The 22,026-nt window shown below is 33.9% G+C and overlaps 2 protein-coding genes across 6 annotated transcripts; both read right to left on the reverse strand.

Moving 5' to 3' along the window:
- Window positions 1-109: 109 nt before the first annotated feature.
- Window positions 110-13,518, reverse strand: LOC132311876 (3-phosphoinositide-dependent protein kinase 2-like). Of its 5 annotated transcripts, none has more exons than XM_059810016.1 (11): window positions 12,668-13,518; window positions 9,013-9,193; window positions 8,813-8,865; window positions 8,127-8,228; window positions 7,951-8,059; window positions 7,789-7,867; window positions 7,287-7,452; window positions 3,818-3,952; window positions 3,508-3,671; window positions 1,988-2,210; window positions 110-739 (listed from the first exon to the last, which is right to left on the reverse strand). In XM_059810016.1, the coding sequence occupies exons 1-11, from the start codon at window positions 12,875-12,877 to the stop codon at window positions 662-664; spliced, it is 1,500 nt and encodes a 499-aa protein (XP_059665999.1). In that variant the 5' UTR covers window positions 12,878-13,518; the 3' UTR covers window positions 110-661. The 5 variants fall into 5 exon arrangements, with proteins under 5 accessions (XP_059665999.1, XP_059666001.1, XP_059666000.1 ...); XM_059810018.1 differs by lacking the exon at window positions 110-739 and adding an exon at window positions 1,003-1,640 and having other exon boundaries at window positions 3,508-3,641; window positions 12,668-13,516; XM_059810017.1 differs by lacking the exon at window positions 110-739 and adding an exon at window positions 1,003-1,640 and having other exon boundaries at window positions 3,508-3,665; window positions 12,668-13,516.
- Window positions 13,519-15,548: 2,030 nt separating this feature from the next.
- LOC132314911 (NAC domain-containing protein 30-like) lies at window positions 15,549-19,263 on the reverse strand. Its single transcript, XM_059813680.1, has 3 exons — window positions 18,819-19,263; window positions 17,308-17,591; window positions 15,549-16,847 (listed from the first exon to the last, which is right to left on the reverse strand). The coding sequence occupies exons 1-3, from the start codon at window positions 19,219-19,221 to the stop codon at window positions 16,101-16,103; spliced, it is 1,434 nt and encodes a 477-aa protein (XP_059669663.1). The 5' UTR covers window positions 19,222-19,263; the 3' UTR covers window positions 15,549-16,100.
- Between the last annotated feature and the right edge of the window lie 2,763 nt (window positions 19,264-22,026).

The following is a 22,026-nucleotide window of genomic DNA, read 5'->3' on the forward strand; positions in this document are numbered from 1 at the left end:
ACATTATTACCAAACAAATTTTAGGGACAACAGTTTTATGACAACTTTACTACTAAAAGCCCTTTCGACATTCTATAACAATCCCAAACGGGCTCATAATGAAGATTATTTTTTATTTATGAATGCATAGTAAGGTCACATTGTTTTGTAAGAAAAATGTCCTAAGTATTGATATAAAAATGTTTCTATCTAAATTCATTCCTGGAAATGTTGCGCTTTTTGACTTGATTTGAGCATAACTACTGCTGCATTATTAGACATCTCTTTGCTCACGAAGGAACACTACTTCATAGTTTCTACACTCATTCGATCCTCTTCATTTGATTTTCAAAACTTCTAAATCATTGAGGATCATTTGCTTCAGAGTAGAGAAACTTTCTCCATCCCCTTCGTTTGATCTCCAAACTTGAAGGAGAACAGTATAGAGCTGGTACCTCACATCACTGCAGAATCCATGTCTCTCAACCTCATCTTAAGTTCTTAACCAAGCTTGAACAGCCAGCTACTCAGCTCCGAGCACGGTGATAACCCTAACTTTCTGAGCCCGAACAGCCAACGAGTCGGCTTGGCTCATTTGTACCCTACACTATCACAATAAGAACTTCATAAACCAGAGGGTTCTTGGTAATCACTATCTCTACCTGGATTCCAGGCTCATTCATCACAATACTTGATTTATGTGACCAATCCAAGGAAAAAACACTCCCACTTCAAGAAAATGTAACCATGAAAATGTAACCTGTCAAAATTAAAGTCACATTATTCACTTTCAGGGACAATATATCTAAGTTCCAAATGGTATGTAACCGATTAAAAATTAAAATTGCACCAATGTGGTAATGTGTCTCTAGTTCCAAAAGCAGTATAACAGAGTCATAGTAGGGAAAACGGCCTAACATGTTCACAATATCAATTAGACAACACTTGGTTCCTGGAGTAAAATGAAATGCAGAATAAATAAATAAAAAACAAAGCAGATAAAAATAATTTATGCAACATCCCTTCCTATCAAACAGTTGTAATTTGTTTAAACATTGTCAACTGCAAAAGATACTTCGTTTAATTTGAAAAAATTTCAACTAGAAGAGTCCTCTTAATCTTTAAAAAAAAAAAAAAAATTGAACAGCCACCCGAATTTCAGGACATGTTTCATCACTCCTTTTACATGTACACAGACTTCTCTACAATTCACACATATATTAAGGAGGGTTTGATGCAGACTATCACTAATCAAAACAGAAAATTCGAAAGGCTTTGAAAACAAAATAGAATGTTTCTTTTCTATTTGGCTGGTACCAGAAACATAGCATTCCCCAACAAACCCATTAGGAACACCGTCGTACTAATCTTAGCACAAAACTCAAAAATCAATCATAGCACAAGAAGAGGGATGCTTGTATGGGGAAGGGCTTGCAACTTGATAGGCTGGTTCCCCAAATTGAATCACTTTCTATAAATAAAAAATTCCCCGGGAGCACCCATCTCTTTCAGGATCCCCACATTCCTCTGCCATATTGTTACAACCAAAGAATGTGTTGTCAAACAATGAATAAAAGTCACCGATTTTGGAGGGTCTCAATTGCTTTTTTCCATTGCATTGCTCTTTGTTTGGCATCCTCAAATGACAAAATTTTCTTCGGCTATACCATAACAAGAAAAAAAAAGAAAAGAAATTAATTTAACAAGAGAAGGGAAAGTTTAAATGCAATGAAAATTGGGCTATGTTCCCTGTTCCTTTTCCAGTCATTGCACTAACCACTCACAGGTGTTGTTCTGAGCAGGCCAAAAAGAAAAGTCAAAGCATGGCACATTGTGACTCTATGTGGACTTTTAAGATCTAATCATCCCTGCATTTCCATATTTGCATAAACAATTCTCAAATACTCTCGACTTCACACCACTATGATTGGTGACTGCAATGATTGTAGGGAACAAAATTTATCAAGGTAGATGTGTGCCCCAGAAGAAGATAGAAAATGGGACTTACTGTGCAAATTTTGAAATGTGAAGGGCTCATAACTTGGACGCTAAGCTCACTAGGGTTATCAGACCAGATTATATTCCCTTTAGCCACAAGCTTAGAGGGGTCCACATAAATCAACTTCGGCTTGTTGGTCAGGATTAGCTGAACTTTCTTGTTTGTTAGTTTTCGAATCTTCTTGACCATTGAGATCATAAGAACAGATTCCCCAGGCTCCAAAAACTGTTGCCTGTATATATGCCAAAACAAATTAGATATGCCAATATGATGAACCAAAGGAAAATAGCAAGTGCTGCCACTATTAGATGCATCAATGGAAAAATGCACTGGTCACCATGATCATTTCTAGTGCCATTAGTATCCCTTTTTAGAAGGGAGAAAAAGTGAGGGTGAATATGCTATGTATCTAAAACTCAAGACTGCTCTTTTTCTTTCAATCTACTAATGGTCCTTCCTATCTTCTCCAAAGAAGCAGGTTATACCAGTTCTCTGTAATAATGAGTTGCAACTTTCTGGTTGGTTGAAGCATTCAAATTGGAAAACAATCAAGGAACCTTTCTGGAAGTTTGAAGTACAACTTTACTGCAAAAGTACAAGTAGAAGTACATACTCCTTGGGGTTTCTTACCAGCAGAGTTATTAAAAATCATGGATTTAGAATTAAAGATTTGCAACCAGAATATAAGGTAATGATTCATAAAAAATAAGTTGCATGAAATCCAATTCTAATAGAGTGCGCAAACTACTTCAGATCAAGTTTGATCCATCTCTTTTAGGGAATGTCCTACTTTTCAACTCCCATGACAAGTAACAACATTCATATTAAGAATATCCATATTGACCACCTCTTAGAGTCAAGTGCAGCTGATCATGTTGTGAGACGTCTTGTATTATGCATGCTCGGCAATATGTTGTATGTATTATAAGTTGTGGGCTTCGTAGTAACTTTTGGCTAAGGTTCCACGGAGGGAACTAGGCCCAAATTTGTACAGGGGTTCAATTTTCTGAACTGAACCCAATTCAGTGAGAGTGTAAAAATAGTCCCCTGGAGCATTTTTTATTGTTTCGTAAGCCTATCTCATGTAACCCCCCCTAATTCATTGTTGAAGTGGCTTTGATCTCCCTCTTCATGGATAAAAGGTTCCAAGGAAGGAACTAAGCCCAAATTTGTAAAGGGGTTCATTTTTCTGAACCAAACACAATTCACTGGGTGTAAATAATCCCTTGGGGCATTTTTTAATGTTTCGTAACCCTATCTCATGTAACCTTCTAATTCATTGTTGATGTGGCTTTGATCTCCCTCTTCATGGATAAAAGGCAATTGTTGAACCATGTAAAGTCCTGTTTCCTATTGTGTGATTTTGTTTTTCCTCTACTGCTTTCATTGTTGTTCTGCTATTAAGTGAAATAGATCATGCTATAAATTTTCAACTGAGACAGTTGCATTTGAAAGAATCCCAATTAAAGCTTCTAAAAGAGGGGGTAGCTTACTACCAACTGCACAAGTAGAAAGTACTTGATAATTACCATTTTGAATCGAAGGAGTCAATAGAAGCAAGCCTAGTTATATGACCAGCATCAGAAGACGATTCAGCACCACTGTTTCCATCATTTTGTCTTGTGAAACCATCCCCAATGTGTGAAGGGTTCCATGCAGAGTCCTGAACATCATCACCCTCACTTGACTGAGCCTAAAAGAATTGACATTAGAAGTAAAAATGGTTGTATGACACATCTCACAAGAACCACAATAGTGGCAAAAGAACAGGTATCAAAAAAAAAAAAAAAAAAAAAGGAGGATAAAAAAAATTTAAAAGAAGGCCTAAGAAAAACATACCTTTGCCTCCAAAGCAAGTTTTGGAGGGGTTTGTACCCTTAAATTCTTCCAGTCAACTCCCTCAAAGAAAGGATGCTTCTTAAGTGAAGCATAACCATCATGCCCAGCACCAGGTCTTCTGCTGGGATCAATATCCTGCATCATTTATGCATAGTGAAGGCACAGTAGAACACTTTAATAAAGGAAATAATACACAAATTTATATCATCTATAATCAAGAAACAACTTACATATATATTGTTTATTTTGACGTAAAACATTTCAAGGAAATTCTTTTTAGCATTTTCAAGCACACGGTCTACAGAATTTTTGTAAGAATAAAAAGTAGCTCACAGAACCAGATATTAACTTATGATTCTATTTATGTAAATCATGTTTCAATTATATACTTGGAACTCATTTGCCAAATAAGTACGCACAAACACAAACAAACAAATGTATATGCACATATATGTAAATGCATCTCATAAACATAATATGTATATGTGAATATACATATATATATGTCTCATAAACATAGCATGTATATGGTATACATGAGCCTATACACACATAACAAATGTATATAACAGATTCGCATATGTGCATACATAAGTACATTATACACACTTGCAATAAGCTACCATTACAGAAACAATATACTCACGTGCATGAATATTAAGAAATATATGTGTACACTAATATAAAATCCCTATATTACTCTTCATATAATGCTTATACAAGTGTCTTATGGCATTTTCTTACAATGATAAGCTACTCTCAAAGTTTAAAAAGAAAAATAAGAAGGAAATGATATTTTAATTTAAAAGAACACACATTAAAGATATTTTCTTGGTATAAAAGATTTTAAGTGACATATAGCAGTGATTTCCTCATTAAATTCAGGAATAGGTCAACATAGGATTCCACCTCCTTGGTCGCCTTTACAGAAGGCAGGAAAAAGTAAAACAAAAAAATGAAAAAGTAAAGGACTTAAGGTTAATGATTTATCTGGTTTGAGGGAGGACTGGGAGGAAGAGGAGGAGGAAGGGGAAAATGGGCTTTCCTTCGGCAGGAGAGTGAGGGAAGGGAAATGAAAAAAGGCAGGGGAGGGAAAAAAAAGCGAAGATTAGTATTTCGATAGTTTGGTAGGAGCAAAGGGGAAGGGAAAGGAAGAGAGGAGGGAAAATGCGAGAGAACTATGGGCTTTTCATAATTTAGTAGGAGGAAAGTGGAAGGAAAAGCAAGATAAGAGTGGAGCCTTTCCTTCCAAGACCACCGTACTCCTTCCTCGCAAAAGTGGGAGGAAAGAACGAGGCAAAGTGCTCAGATTTCCCCTCCCTTTTCGAGAATTTTCTTCTCAAAGGAAAAACCTCCTTTCAATATGTATATTAATGTTAAAATCAGGTAATACCTCTTGCCTTCCCTCATCCATCCCTCCTTGCTTAACCAAACATAAGGAGGTAAATTCCCCTTCCTCTTCTAGGCATACCTCTTCCAGCCCTCCTCTCCTACCTTCCAAATTCCATCCCTAATACCAAAAGGAGCATAAATCCTAAAAGACTAATTACTAAAACAGTGAAGCTCAAATGTAACACACCCTCATGAACCCTACTGAAATTTCACTCATTGTACTACGCTTAAAGTTGTTGAACTTGTGATTCCTGTCTAAACAATCCATAAAGTGTTGAAAAGAAAGATGACACTGCATGTAATGTAGCTATCTAACTACCCTGTAATTTTTAAGATTGTCTCATTTCATAATATAATTTACATGCAAAATGGTCAGCCATTTACAAATTTTATACGCATAGCTTACAATTACTTTTCCTGATACTTAGTCATTTTCTTTCAACAGAATGAGGTAGAAGAATATCTTGTCCCATGGTTTCTCCTTTTAAAATGCTGTAGCACCACAAGAAATTTAAAACATTCACATGGTACATGTTAACACTTGAGTAAAATATGCCAAATTACCAATATGAACCTATTATCTATGAACAATGGCTGGACAAACTAAAAGGTGCATTATTCTTTTTGCCCTTCTCTAACATAAAATCAGCTACTCTCTTTCCGAAACAGTAAATTTGGCTATTCAATATAGATCAATATGAACCAACTATAGAGATATTTGCATCTATCTGAAGGTAATCAGAAAATGCAGTGAGGTTGCCTTGTGACATATGTTTCAGAGTTTGCAAATCAGTGATGCTCCAATTGGTAGGAGAGATGAAAAGGCGGATGGAAGTTAATGGAGGAGGGAACGAAGAGGATTTTGAGGGAAGGGAAGGTGTCATTCCCTCCTTTTATTTGTTGAAAGGAAGGGAAAAAAAGGATGTGACACATTCCATTTTCCAGGAAAAAAGTGAGCAATGTAATAGGAGGCCGCCTGTGAATACTATTCAATCACCATTCCCCTCACTGAATAAATTAATAGATGAGCAAATACGGCAGAGTTAATAAATGAGAGTCTTTCCATTTTCTATAACTATCATCCTTCCCTTCCCTCCTCCCTTCCGCCTACTTTCAGATGAAACCAAATGAGTGGCCCTGTAGTGATGCCTCATCCATCCTCTCATTCTCTCCCTCTCCCTCTCCCCTCTACCAAACAATGGAGCCATGTCCTGTCCTTCCCATCTCCCTCCTTTCCTTCCTACTAAACATAGTGTAAGCAATAGTGGGCCCACAAATGCATTACTGACACAAGCTGTGCTGCAAAGACATATTTGTGGCTATATAATTCACAGATTTTTTTTAAATGTAGGTAATGAATGTCTTTACACATTGAAGAATGAAGAAGGCTTACAATTATAAGGATATTTACAAGTTATTAATATTATTACGGTCCTATATCGATTCGAACGAGGAATGATAGGTTAAAAAATAAGAAAACACAACACAATACAAACCAACCAGTCTCAGTAAGATTTCCAAAAAAGAATCCTAATTAACTGAACAAATGCCTTATTGTGGCAGTCTGGAGTTGGCAATTCAGATCCCTTGTTATAATGCAGATGTGTGGTATCTGCATTCTAACAAGGGATTCAGTCTATGAAGAAGGATAATATAGTAGAAGAATAACACATATACAAGCATGTATATGTATATATTATATGATGTAAAATATATACATATACATGCTTGTATATGTGTTATTCTTCTACTATATTATCCTTCTTCATTTACTGCACGTATATTAGTCTCCTTGCCATGTCAGTGGCCTACTTGAAAGAATTTTCCATATCGTCACGCCGGCATAAAAATTACTTTTTGTCTAGTATAGTGTTCATGCAGCATAGTTATTAGACTCGAGACCATTTTTTGGTTGGGAGTTGAGTAAAATTCTGACTAAGCTTTTATCTCTGTCAAATTTTGTAGCCAAAGCTAAAGATACTGACAAATATATTTTTAAAATGAAAAGTAACTGAGAAAAAACATGAAGCTCAAGAAAAGAAGGATAAAGTGGACATGCAGATGGATTATATCTTACCAACAACCGGTCAATAAGATCTCGAGCTTCTTCTGAAAAATAATTCGGATATCTGATATCTCTGGCAATAATTCTTTGGAAAATAAGCCACTCACTTGCATCTTTGAAAGGGGAAGATCCTGAAAGCATCTGGTACAAGGTGCAGCCAAGTGCCCAGAGGTCATTTCTGATTGAATATGTTCAAAAGGAGTAAATAAGTCATCTTGCAAAGATGTTACATTAAGAAAGAAAAGAACAATGCATGTACCTTCCCTCCCTCCAACTCCCTCAAAGGAAAAAAAAAAAAAAAAAAAAAAAAAAAACGAACAAAAAAGTGGAACAATAGGAACCAACTGTTACTTAAATTAACCAAGAATATACAAATAACTACTACAACTCCCAAAAGGGAAGGTTGAGAATTCGACTTTCAGTTGGACAAAGTTGGTGTTTGTGTGTCTTACTTAATATAAATATATATACACACATGCACACATAAAAGTTATTCCATGGAAGAGTCCCATACCCAAAAGTTGCAGGAGAAGAATTTAACACTTCTGGAGGGACATAAGCAGCTGTACCCACGAATGTGCAAGCCTTATCATCTGGACGGCATATATAGCAACAATTTAAGGCAACACTCAATCATAATGTCAATATTTTCCTCATTGTAGTCTGATAAAATTACCAGAAGATGCATTTGGAAGGACTGTGATCCGGCTATCCTGCAAAGGCTTTACACTGCCAAAGTCAGCAATTTTAATATGTCCTTCCGCAGTAAGAAGCAGGTTCTCTGGCTGCCATTAAAGGAACTGTCAGCAATTTTAACAAGCAATAGATCAGCGCATTCATGTGATGAAGTACCTTAATATCTCGATGAATCAATCCCATACTATGTATATATTCTAGAGCATCGATAACTTCAGCAGCATAGAAGCGAGCTTCATCTTCTGACAAACGACCTTTCTGCATACACAGATTTACTGGATATTGGATGGCAATGCCAAACGGTGACAAACTAGGTAGAAAAGAGGAAACAAATTCTAGTAGAATAATTAAAATTTTTAAATTAAGGATTTTTTTTTTTTTTTTTTTTTTTTTTGATAAGTTTTAAATTAAGGAATTACTTAACAATAGAAACAATAAGAGCCCTAAAAAATTAGGCAAGAATATCACATCCACAACAACAACAATAACCAAGCCTTTTCCCAATTATTTGGAGTCAGCTAAATGAATCCCATGTTTCCATTCCACGGCAAGAATATTACATCCAATTCTAAAAATTCAAATTACAGTTATATGTTACTAAAAGTTGCTTGGTAGAAAAAGAAAATATGCTTTCAACTTGGATATATTTGGAATAACTTAGAAGCTTTGCGAATGTTGCAGGAAATATTTGGAATATTCAATAGTAGTTATTGGCTGCTCGAGAGAACTATTCAATTCTAGAGAAAAATATCAGAGTATATAATATTGTTAAAATTTCTTAACTTTTTGTTCCACAAATACATGAAGGAAACATGGATCCAAGATTTTTAAAATCTACTTACCCTGTTTATTTGATCAAAAAGTTCTCCACCTTCACAGGACTCAAGTGCCATGTCTTCACAATATAATTAAAGGGATCAATGTCAGACAATATACCCAATTGGGAAAAAAACAGTCAAACATAATAAACAAATGGAACACATGGTCATATGGGAATCTGAATAATCAAAATTTTAATTAGACATGACCAAAAAATACCTACACAGCGAAAAAGTGTCTTGAAATGTGAAAAATAGCCGCACAATGCCAGGATGATCTAATTGATCAAGTACAATGCGCTCTAACTTCACATAAGAAGTTTTATTTTCTTTGGTGATGAATTTCTTGTCCATGATCTTCAAGGCATATACAATTCCTGTGTCTTTCTTCTTTGCTCTCACAACCTGAAGACATCATTATTAGGATATTATGTGCATGCCACTGAGAAGAATTGACAGTGACATCTCAAAATGCGGATCAGAAGCTATAACTATGAACTCAAGATATATAACTGATACAAATGCTTCAAAAACCTAAGATGCGACAGGATAACCACAATCTGGACAAGGATCAAAATGTTGAACATCATTTAGATTAAGAACAATCAGAAGGTAATAGCAATCGGTTCCAGAGCTACCATAACGAATCCCCCCAAAATATTGAAATAAGATTACTAGAAGAAAAAATGATAAACCCACCCCCCCCCCCCCCCCCCCCCCAAACAACAACAACAAAAAAAAAAAAATTCCGTAACCAAATGATTTGAACGGGCACGCTTGTACAAAAGACATTGTTTAAGCACATGCGATGATAGAAGATAACAGTGTTTTCCCACAAAAAATCCAACCTTTGTTAGCTGCGCTGCATCATTTTTATATGTGAATTGTAATGGATCCTGGTATCTTACATACTCCAAAAGGGCTGGTGAAGATCGCAAAGATGAAATAGATTTAGGCATTTCCAAATTCGGGAGCCATTTTCTTTCCATGAGTTATAGCTAACACGCTACACCATTAAAATGCAGTAGACTAGTATTTATTTCCAATAAATTGGTTTTAATTAATTGTATAAGGGAAAAGAACTGGGCAACACCAAAGGTTAAGCTGTTAAACACTTGATCATCGGTGTCACTGGCATGATTTTGAGCCTTAGAGTAGCCACTTTGTGAAATACCAAAGGTTAGATCTGTCTCAAATCCTCCTTCCCAAAACTCTACGGTGGTGGGACCAGAAGTGGGTAATGTCTGTTTTATGAAAGGAAAAAGAAACTAGTGATCACAAACTAAACTATTGATGTGATAAGCCCATTATAAAACAGCTTTTTATCAAAGATTTGTTTGGCATAAGAATTTATTTTTCGCCAGAAATTTTTAGGCAGTCTCTACCGTCCAAGAGTAAGAAAAATGTACCACACAACAGGAAAAAAGTACTCTACCTGGTAACCAAAATAAATTTTTTGGGCACAACAAGAATTTGTATTTTCAAATGATATCAGAGGGATTTACAGTCATTGTGGAAATTCCATGTTCTCAACGATTAATAGATTCCCTTGAAGGGAAAGAGAGTAAAATCTCAGAATTTACTATCAATTCATTCAATATTTCCATTTTTAGAGGACACATTTATACATTTAAATTATACGTTAGATATACGAATACCCTATCCCATCCATCTGGAAAGCCTCTGGATCATTTATCATTTATTATAGTTTTACATTAAATCTCCACCTGCATGGATTAGAAGCTCCCTGATTTCAGAAGGCTACATCTCTTGAGGACATGGTTCAAAGTAGAGATTCTGATCAGTGGCTCAGGGGAGCTTCATATGATCCCGCAGCAGCATCGCAGATTAAAATTGGCAACACAACAATACTCTAGATTTTTTTTTTTTTTTTGATAAGTAAGATTTTATTAAAAACGCTCAAAAGGGGAGCGAAGCCCAAAGAAACAAAAGGGCCAAAGGGCGCCTTAGATATAACACACAAAAATTTTAAAGACCATAAAATTTATAAAATATAATAGCAAAATAAATCCTTAAAACAAACAAAATGCATCACTTAGTGTTAGCATATATGATAGCCACGATTTATGAAATGACTTACCATAATAGCAGAGATTTGATTATGCCATAACATATATAATATTGTCTAATAAATGAATAAAGGCAATAAACTAGTTTATATATTTTAATACAATAATATTCACTACAATTAAAAATATATATATACATAAAGCATACAACATGTGGTAAACAGATAAAAAAAGTCAGCCATCGCCTCCATTGCCCTCATCATCACCCACATTCTCATTCCAACACTATCCTCGTCATTCCAATCATCCTCAACCCCACTCTCATCTGCGCTCCCCATATCAAAAATATGATCTCTTCTAGTTGAGCAACATCATTTTTCTTCCTTCTAGCACACCTCTATGAATAATGTCACACTCTTCCCCTCATAACGTTTATGTTGTTTATGTAATTCTTTTAAAATATTACACGCAAAAAGTACAAAAACTTCAATAAACTCTTCTTGAATAAATTGCAAAACTAAATATATAGTTGTATTTGAGATATTAAGTAGTTCAACATATGTTATGTTTAGATATAGTTAACCGTCTAATATCCTTAATAAACTTTCAAATAAAAAGTAAATATGAGAAGAAAAAGAAAAGGAAGCAAAGTTAAGCATTTTCTGAAATAAATAAAGTCTAGCCATGTGACTTAATTCCAAACTTTTCCCACTTAAGCAGATTATAAATCTACAGAAAAATAATAGGGCATAAATACTCTCGGATTAACAATAAACATATAGATCTACAACAAAAATACATTTATATGCATAATCACATTTAAATATATTGAAATTGAAAATAAGTGAAAAATACCTATCTTCCTTTGTTAAAGAAACCTATGTAGCACCCAAAGAAAGGAACCTACTTTCTTGAATACGAAGCTCTTGCGGAGAAATTTGAAGTTTGAGTGGTTGGCTCATTGTTGGAAGTATGACGAACATAAAGAGAATCTTGTTCTGGGAAAGTGGGCTAGCGAAAAAGCACGAGAATCCTCGCAATACAACTCCAAACAAACTAGTCTCTCTATTTAATAGTATTGCATTGCCAAGCCGAGATGTCTTGCTATACAAGTCCCAATGTCTAACCATACCAAAACGGCTCAACCAAGAGTAGAGCACTGCTTAATATGCTTCTGAATAAGACATGGTTGATTTAAGTTCATATTTTTAATCATAATTACAGTGAATTTTTCCTCAAATATTGCATAGAAGCACTAGAACTCCTTTCACCGATGTCAAGTTACTTCCTTGCTCATCTCAGTCCAAAAAAAGCATTTGGCACTGAGAATCCTAGCTCCAAACCGAACACACAATTTTTCTTGTTGTCAATATCCATCTAAACAATTTTTTTTTTTTTTTTTAAATAAAAATAATAATTCCTGCTGCTCTTCTTAGAGGTCCTATATATACCCGAATTGCCACTAGCATTCTAACCCGCTGTACCATAACATACTATATGAAAATGAAAATTTCAACGCCGATTTCATTTATCATCGTCATCATGACAAAATATACCCAATTTAAAAAGTTATGAACAATAAATCGGCACAAACCACTATTCTATAGGACTCAAATTTACCAAAAAAATGAAACTGGAAAATACAAATATAAATAAAACATCATGGCATTCAATCTTAATAATCATCAAAGGCTCAACCCACTAATCTATAGTGAGTGAAAACCAGATTAACATAAACAAAAACAATAGAGAATCAAAGTTAACAGCAATGAAAAAATAAAAAGAGTAAAAAAGAATCAAAAAATAAAATAAAATAAAATCGAAAGGAGCTAAAAAAAAAAAATCCAACCTTAGAATAAGAACCAACGCCATAGATCTTTCCCAATTCGAAGTCTAGGATCCTAAAATTCTCCTGTGGTGCCCTAAATTGAAAGCTATTAGATCTCTGTGTGTTCCCACCATTGGATGAATTGCTCTGAATGCTAAGCTTTGAATCAAAATCCTTCTCCATATTAGCTGCTGGTGCTGCTCCTCCTTGACCCCCAACCAATGCCAACATTTCTCTCTCTAAAATCCCTAAATGTTAATAAATGCATATATAGACATCTATATATTTATATATGTCAATATATGTATCACTCTATGTCTGTGAAAATAACACTTTCTCACTCTAGAAATCTTGGGAGAAGTGTTGGATTTTCACAGCCTCCAACGAAAGAGGAAGGAAGACCGTTGAACAGAAGAGAAAACCCATTATGCATCAGATCAGATTCTCTTTAAATATTCTCCCTCTGAACCAATCTGATAAAGCCAACACCGTCTTAAAGAACAAAATACCAAATGATTCCTTATACCTGTGTGTGTATATATATATAACTACTTATCAGCTTTATTTCTCAACCCTAGAAAGGTAAAAGAAACATAGGATGAACTGGATCAATGCAGCTATGGCGATTGAAGACAACCAAACACATTGGGTTGAATCATGATGAACATCTCTTTCTGTGTAAAAATTCTCTCTCTGTGTATATATGTGTGTGTGTATATATATGTCTATGTATAATTGGGTTGGATTGAATTTGGGTTGCTGATACGGCCTATGATGATTGGAGGAATTTTGCCTTCGAAAACGGGCTCAGTGCTACGAATGTTGCATGTGATCTGACTATGAAAAAGTAGAGAGAGAAACAAAAGTAGAGAGAGAAAGCAGATGAAGAACCCCAGTTGTTTAATATCATCATAATCATAATCATCATCATCATCTCGCGAGTATGCAGAAGCTCAATTTCGCTTTGGATGATGGACACGTGTTTGATGCGGAGGGTTTTTTGGTTAAGTAGAGATCCGCAGAGTTTGGATTCGGATCTCTCCAGCCTTATTCTCCTTGTATTCCCTGAAATAAAATCCAACCATTTCAAAATCGCCACATCATCTAATATATATATATATATATATATTCTCGAAATATCACCTAATAATTCTAACCTAGTAAAATTTTAACATCCTTCATGTAATCATAGTTTGTTCAAGCGCCAGGAACCAAAAAAAAAAAATAGTTTGTTCAAGTGATCACATTGATAATTTTAAACTTTTAAAATGGAGTTTCACCGAATACTCAAGAGTTCTTTATCACGACTCACAAGTGAGTATTGAGTATTAAAATAATATTCGAGTCCAATTATTTGTTGTTATATTTTCTATTATGAAGGAAAATCAACCAACCATACATTTGTAAATTTCTACTATCCTTAGAAGGAAAAAGATTTGATTGGTTGGGTCAGTTATCAAAGGGTATATTGGGTGGATTATCGGGTGCTTTAAGGTGACACCAGCATCTTCATCACAAAAATATTAAAAATAATAATTAAAAAAAATTATTAGAGGGTATTAAAAAAAAAATTCGCATACACAAAGGAAAAACAAAAAGGTTTAGCTCAAAGAACTTGAGAGTTATTTTATAATGTCAATATCTTTTCTTTTTCTGTTTTTTTTTTTTTTTGGCTTTTTGTGTTTTTTTTTTTATTTTTTATTTGGGAGGGATAGAAGAAAAAACAAAGAAGAATGTGAAAAAAGAAAAATGACAAAACTTTGAGAGGAAAAGAGAAAAAGTTAAAAAGATAATTTTAAAAGTTAATAATTTAGGGGTGTGGGCCCATCCCGGATACACAGGCTCCGCCCCAATGCACAAAATCTGTTTTTACATATTGAAGGGTTAGAATTAGAAGAGTTCTTATTATAATTGTATCTTCAACCCAACAAAATAAAATAATAATAGTAATAATAATTATAAAAAAATAAATAATGAAATAACTTCCAAAGTAGACTTATCAGATTAATAAATAAATAAGCAAGGTAGTATTATTTGAGTACATCACTTTAATTTCATGAAATATCTGATCACACAACAAACATATTATCCATTGTATGGGTATCAATCTTGTTATTCTCATTTATCCGATCCTTATACAATTTGGGACCCATTGGACTCATATTGTGTTATTTTGTTAACACCCGATGCACAAAGGAGCCCACAATGCAGAACTGTGTGGATGGGGATGTCCATACTCTTCAATCATATTTGCATTTTTGCATATATTTTGGTGTACAATAAGGTAGGGCCAATTTTTAACACGATAGTGACTAAACAAATATATATTAAAATTAAGGATCATCCTAAACCCAATTTTATCTTTACCTGAGAATAAGAATATCTAAAATTGAGAGTGATTTGGATAAGCTTCTTCTATTTTTGGATAACTAAATATGCTCCTCCATAATGTAGGCTTGATCTGGTTTCTGTTCAAGTCTTCAAAATAAGAGTTGAAAACGATTTTCATCTTTTACTAATGTATATTATATATTATACCGACCAAAACTATAAATACGAAAGGAAGGTTCAAATTAAATTATATTAATCTACCTGATACAAGCTTTCCTCTCTAAACAGGCACGGATCTAAATGTAGCTCGCCGGCCGGGGGGGGGTGGGGTAATTAATTTTTTTTTATTAACTATGCCTATTTTTCTCATTTCGATATATATACCTAAAAAAAATTACTATTACCTCCACTAAAATTCTTAAACATTTTCACTATTGCCCCCTCATATTTTTCACTGCCCAGATTACCATCGTTGCAAATGTATTGTATGTCTGTGGGTATGTAATTCTGTTCTTTTTATATATATATATATATATATATATATATATATATATATATATATATAATTGAAATTCACATTTCAAAAAAAATAAAAAACAGAACAATGCACATACCCCAAAGCCAAGAAAACAAAAATAAGCTCATTAACTAGGAAAAAAACATTACTCATGAAAGAGAGAGCAAAAAAACATCCTAGAAAGATAAAGAAAATCCACCAGACTGTTTGCGTTTAATAACTCAAAACAAAAAATGTTTAAACCCGAAGATAACAAGCAATTAATGTATCAATCTACTCCAAAAATACAATGTTTCTATCGATCTCTATTTAAAAAAATAAAATACAGAAGTTTCTCTAACTCCTAAAGCTAGTTATTTACAAAACGACACTGACATAATTAGTCGATATGTATATGTATATAACATATAATCAACTACTAGCTAAGAACACCTAAAATATAACTATTTGCCGGGAAAAAAAACACGCCCTGATATGTAATCCTTTGTTCATCAGCACTGCCAAACGATGGAGCAAACTCGAATCAGAAAATATGTAATCCTATGTACATCAGCGCTGCGTAATCCTATGTACATCAGCACTGCCAAACGATGGAGCAAACTCGAATCAGAACGACGAAGGGTCAGTTGGAGGATTATTATATGAGCCGTCCTCGGGTAAATTGGGGTGGTCAGTTGGGTAATCTGCCGGAGGATTGTATGAGGCATTATCGGATAAATTATTACCAAAACCCTCCAAGTTTCCCAAATATTCAAGCTGAGCGAAATCGTCGTAATTATCATAAACTGGTTTCCAAATTTCTTCTTCATGTCTTGGCTTAGGATCCCAAGCCATGTCTCCTCCTTTAATGTAGTGGTGGCCGGGCATGGGCATGGCAATGTTATCGGTGTGATGAACGGTAGTAGTAGTAGGAGGAGGAGGAGGAGGAGGAGGAGGTGGCGGCTTAAAAGAAGAGATTGGTACTGCAGCAGGCCCATAGTTGAAATTCATTTGCTGCTGAAGATGATGAGAATTGAACCTTGCATAGTTGGGGACTAATGAAGCATCGAGATATTGCTGTTGCGTTTCAGCTTGGACTAGTCCTCCATTTTGGTAAGCCATTTGAGGATAGTTATTATTAACCAATGGGTTCCCCATAAATCCGTTTGAGCCTCCAACCGGGTTGTAATTGTAGTTCATTTCCACTACAGCATTCGGATTCGTCGGGTTGACAACAAATGGAGAACTTGGGACTGATGGCGGTGTAGGGGCAGATGTTTTGGGATCTTCAATCTCCCCAGATTCATCATGATTTCGCTTGACTCTTGCTTGATTAGCTTTTTGATAAATCCTACACAACACCCAATCGTCCAACTGCGCGCAGAAAGTAACACATAGGTTAAGTATTAGCCAGCAATAATATATATGTATGGATGAGGGTTAATATATGCACAAACACCTAGATTATTAAGTATTAATAATGATATATCTGAACGAGACTTCAGCCATCGCAAGGTCTGACGAGGTTTAGTAATATATCTGAACGAGACTCCAGACATTGCATTGCAATATATGCAGAAAGTAACACATAGGTTAAGTATTAGCTAGCAATAATATATATGTACGGACGAGGGTTAATATATGCACACAACACCTAGATTATTAAGTATTACTAATGATATATCTGAACGAACGAGACTCCAACCATGGCCAGGTTAATGTATGCACACAACACATAGAATAAGTATTACTAATAATATATCTGAACGAGACTCCAGGCATTGCAATATATGCATTCTATATATACAGTAATTGAAGGAGTTGTAGTATATACCCTCATGTCATCAGTTCCTTTTTTGCTTTTTGGAGCTTCTGCTTTAACTCTAAACTCGTGCATGATCCATTTGGTCTTGTCACCCTTTGGAGGTCTTCCTTTGTAGAAAACCAGTGCCTTCCTATATCCAACAATATCACCTTTGTGTTCAACAATCTTATCAGCTCCAGTAGCCTTCCAGTATCCATCACCAGCAGCTCGGTTTGGCCGGTTTCCATTCCGATATTTCCGGTCCCTTGGAGTGAAGAAGTACCATTCTTTTTCAGCCAATGTTGGGAAAATCTCTATTAAAAGAATCAAAAGATTGTTAGGGATCTCAAATTAATGCATGATAAAATAATAATAATAATAATAAGGAAATAAGAGAAACAACACCTGGAATGGCTTTTTTTTAGGGTTTCAATAATACTATAATAACCATTTGACCACAGACCAGTACATAGCTTAATTTATGCTTTCGACATGGCAATATATTATTGTTGTAAGTCAATAATAAATGAAGAAACATATAAAATACAAACATAAAAAGAAATTCAGTTTAAAACAGAAAAAAACAAATAGTAAAAAGGAAGATCTAACACTATGATTTTGATACCTTGCGAGGTAATAGATAGATGAATATGATGTGTATACACCACAGTTATATCGCGGCATAATGTTAGAATGACAGCAATTCAAGGTAGATTGGAGGATTGTGGATACTAGAAAACTAGAATAGAACAATTTAAAAAATATATATATATATATATATATATGAACTGCAAATTAAATACTGATTAGTCAGGAAACTCAAAAAGTGATATATATATATATATATGAACTGCAAATTAAATTCTGATTAGTCAGGAAACTCAAAAAGTGATGATAAAGTATGATATATATAGAAAAGAATTAAAACAATATCAATGAACTAAAACCAACAAAAATAAGTATGGAACAAAGATCAATTTTAGATCATAATGATCTAGATCATAATGCTTATTGAAATGAATGAAGTCATGAACCCTATATCATTTTATAGAACTTCCCGAAAAATAGAAAATTAAATGAACTCATGCTTAATGCTTTATATATTAGAGAATGAACTACCCAATATGGGTGACTTCCCAAAAAATAAAAATTAAAAATTAAATGAACTCTAGATTATGCTTAAATGAACTCATGCTTAATGCTTTATATATTAGAGAATGAACTACCCAATATGGATGACTTCCCGAAAAATAAAAATTAAAAATTAAATAAAAATTAAAAATTAAATGAACTCTAGATCATGCTAATGCTTATTCCTAGATCATAATGTTTATTTAACTGAATGAATTTTGCTGCTTTTTAAACAGAATGAAACCAATACTAAAAACTGAAAAACCCTTGAGGGATAAAACCCTAAAAGATTTTTTGGGGTTTCAATATCAGATCTTCAAAAACCCTAAAAGCAAAAAATAACCATCTAAAACCCTAAAAGCAAAAATTAAACATGCAAAAGAAGATATAGAGAGAGAACAAGTAGAGACCTGCAAGCTGACTAGGGTTATGCTTGTAGAGGTTGACATCCTTGATCTTGTGGAGTGGCAACGTCTTATTGTCAACTTTGTTCATCAAGTAATGAACAATGAGCTCCTCATCACTGGGCTTGAACTTATAACCAGGTGGCAAAGATTCGAAATATCTCTGCTTGTTGATGGTGAAGTTACTACTGTTGTTGTTGTCATCATCACCACCATTGTTGCTGTTGTTAACACCATCCAATGCAAGCAAAGCCTCATTGAGAAGATCATTGTCCTGCAAAAGAGCAGAAGAGAAAGCTTGAGCTTCTTGTTGTTTGTGCTTTGTAGGGCTTTGAAGCTTTTGAGTTGTTAGGGAAGCCTTGAATTTAGGCTTCGTTTTCTGATCAGACTCCATAGTTGGAGGACTCATTAGAAGAACTCTCTTGAGAAGACGCGTAGAGATTGACTCCCTCTTTTCTCTGCATGCATATGATCAAAGAGTTCTACTATAAATGAAATTAAACAATAATATACATATATATACATATATGAGAGAGAAACAGAGTTTGTTAAGAAGATAAACAAAAAAAGAAAATAAATCGTAACAAAAGATATCTGATACCTAATACTAATAGGAATCTATATCTACAGCTGTTAAACTCTTATCTTATTGTACTTTTAAATCTTTACCCAATATATATATATATATATATATATAATATGATTATTATTATTATTATTATTATTTTAAAAGAAAATATATATTATACTATGAACTATATCTCATTAATTATATGATTTTACTATTAAAGGAAAATGCAAAATATACAAATCTTTGTTTGAAGCTGAGAGCTTCTATATCTTTCTCACCGGGCTGGGCTTTTGTTTGGTTTGGGTACGTAATTACCCAGAATCTGCTTGAACCAAGGCCAATGACTTACCGAGACACCGCCATTATTCTTCCTCTTTATATATGTGTGTGTGTGTGTGTATACATATATATATTTCAAAGTCTTGATTTTTTAAAATTAATATCCATTAATGTTTTGAGAGATTGGTATAGATCTTTAATTTTAGAATTTTCTGTTCAATTGTTTCAAGTTAAGATCCATACCGAACTCAATTTTTATTGTTCACTAAGACTAGCTTGACATCCTTACTAGCCAAGCTCTCACGTGTAATTTATGTGATTTGCATAATACAAAATATATAATACATAGTATATACATGTGTAGGTTATCAATCAATTGTGGATTAAAGAAAAAATACTAAATTTATAATAGTCATAAAAATATCAAAGACATGAGAATAATAGAAAATTGGCAAGGAGAGTGATTGTGTAAAAAACGTAACTGGTAGATTGAGGAGACAGATTCTTTCAAGTAAGACTCATAATGAACTCAAATAATCGAACACAGGTTTGACTGAGTTGACTGGGACTAGTTGACATCCTTAGCCTTTACTCACCCAAATGACACGAATTTTTACATATGGACAGTTGACACATGTAAGAATGAATAGTCATAGAGAGCAAGAGTGAGTGCGAATGTCAAAGTCGGAGTACAGAAACGACAAAATTTAAATAAGACATAATGGAATCAACATCATGCACATTGTCAATATAATGAAATTAGGTTTGAAGTGTTGGTCCATCTATGTCCATTTAACTTTGAGGATTTTGTTTTCAAAGTATTTCATTTATGTAAATTGTTCCTTTAAAGAATTATCGGTTTGAGATGTATTAGAATAAAATAATAAAAGAAATAGTGTATGGAGGTGTAATTTATGTGGTTTGCAAAATACAAAATATTGTTACATATTTAAACAAAGGAAAAAGCACTAGCTAATTCTTTGTACAAAGAACCGGCGGATTTTCATATAAGAACCGGCCATTTCTTTGACACTTATTGTTATATTTGGTAGGAAGGAAGGTTGGAAGAAATGATCCATAAAAGAAATTTACCTTGTTTGGTAAAAAGGAAGGGAAGGGAAGAGAAGAGGAGAGGAATATGCATCCCTCTCTAAACCCTTTTTTTTTCTATTATTTATTTATTCAAAATTAGGCTAAAGAGAGGATGGAAAGAAAGAAAAACTACCCTATAAGTATGTAACAGCAATGTTAATAATCAATTATTTACAAAATCACTTGTTAAATGAGGGTATAATATATATATATATATATATATATATATATATATATATATATATATATTAGTTGGTAATCACACATATATGCCTCCGCTGACGCTTGACCTCTAACTTTCGGATTCCTTTGAGAAATAAAGGCTTGGTATTGACAAGTTTGGTCTTTTTGCTTGAATCTTGAAATTTATTGTTGGAGGTCATACAGTTTTGAAAAATTACCAACCGATGAATACGTCTCTTCCACAGCCTTGCATGGCTCTTTAGTTGTTTTCACACAAGCCTGTTCTTCTCCTCAAACCCCTTCCTTCTTAACCCCGTTGGTTTAGAAGAGAGAATAAATAATAAAAAAATATCATTCCCTTTTTTCCAACTAAACAAAATCCTTCCCTTATTTCCAATTAAGTAAACCAAAAAGGAAAAAAAAATTGTCACCACATCCACTCAAATAAATCCTTCCCCAGGGTCTCATTCATTCTGTCCCTCTTTCCTCCATTTATTTTTTCATCCCTTCAACCAAACTGCTAATTTTTGTTTAAACGAGCAAAATACAAGAAAAAGAAAAAGAGAGGACACGCACATTCCACAGTTTGTAAAAAGAGGTGTTTTATATTTTTTTTACAACTGTACCCTCATTATATAGTTTTTTTACAAAATTTGATGAATTTTAATATGTCACCTTAAATAATTTACCATAATTATACCTTCCCTTCCTCCTCTATTTCGTCACCTTTGGTGCAAAGAAAAATGATGCACACGACTTCCTAACCTTCAAATTAGAAGGTTGAAGGTTCGGGTCAATAAAATAAGGCCATTAATTTCAAAATAAAATTTCAATTAGTCATTATTGTAAACAGCTATAATAAAATTAATCAAAATAGTACACAAACAATTTTTTTTTTTTTTACTTTCTTAGTTAGTACTCATACACACATGCCTCCACTGAGACTTGAATTCCTGACCTCCCTTTAGAAAGTAAAGTCTGGTACTGCTAAGCCACCGACTTGTTGGTAAAAAAAAGTTTATTTAATAGGTAGACAAAACCATTTTTTTCTTTTTAAAATTTTCGTATGTTATATGCAGGAGTGGCAAA

The sequence above is a fragment of the Cornus florida genome, unplaced genomic scaffold (assembly GCF_030987335.1).
Source record: "Cornus florida cultivar Cherokee Brave unplaced genomic scaffold, ASM3098733v1 CherokeeBrave_3.0.0_Hap2_Chr06, whole genome shotgun sequence".
NCBI classification, from domain to species: Eukaryota; Viridiplantae; Streptophyta; class Magnoliopsida; order Cornales; family Cornaceae; genus Cornus; species Cornus florida.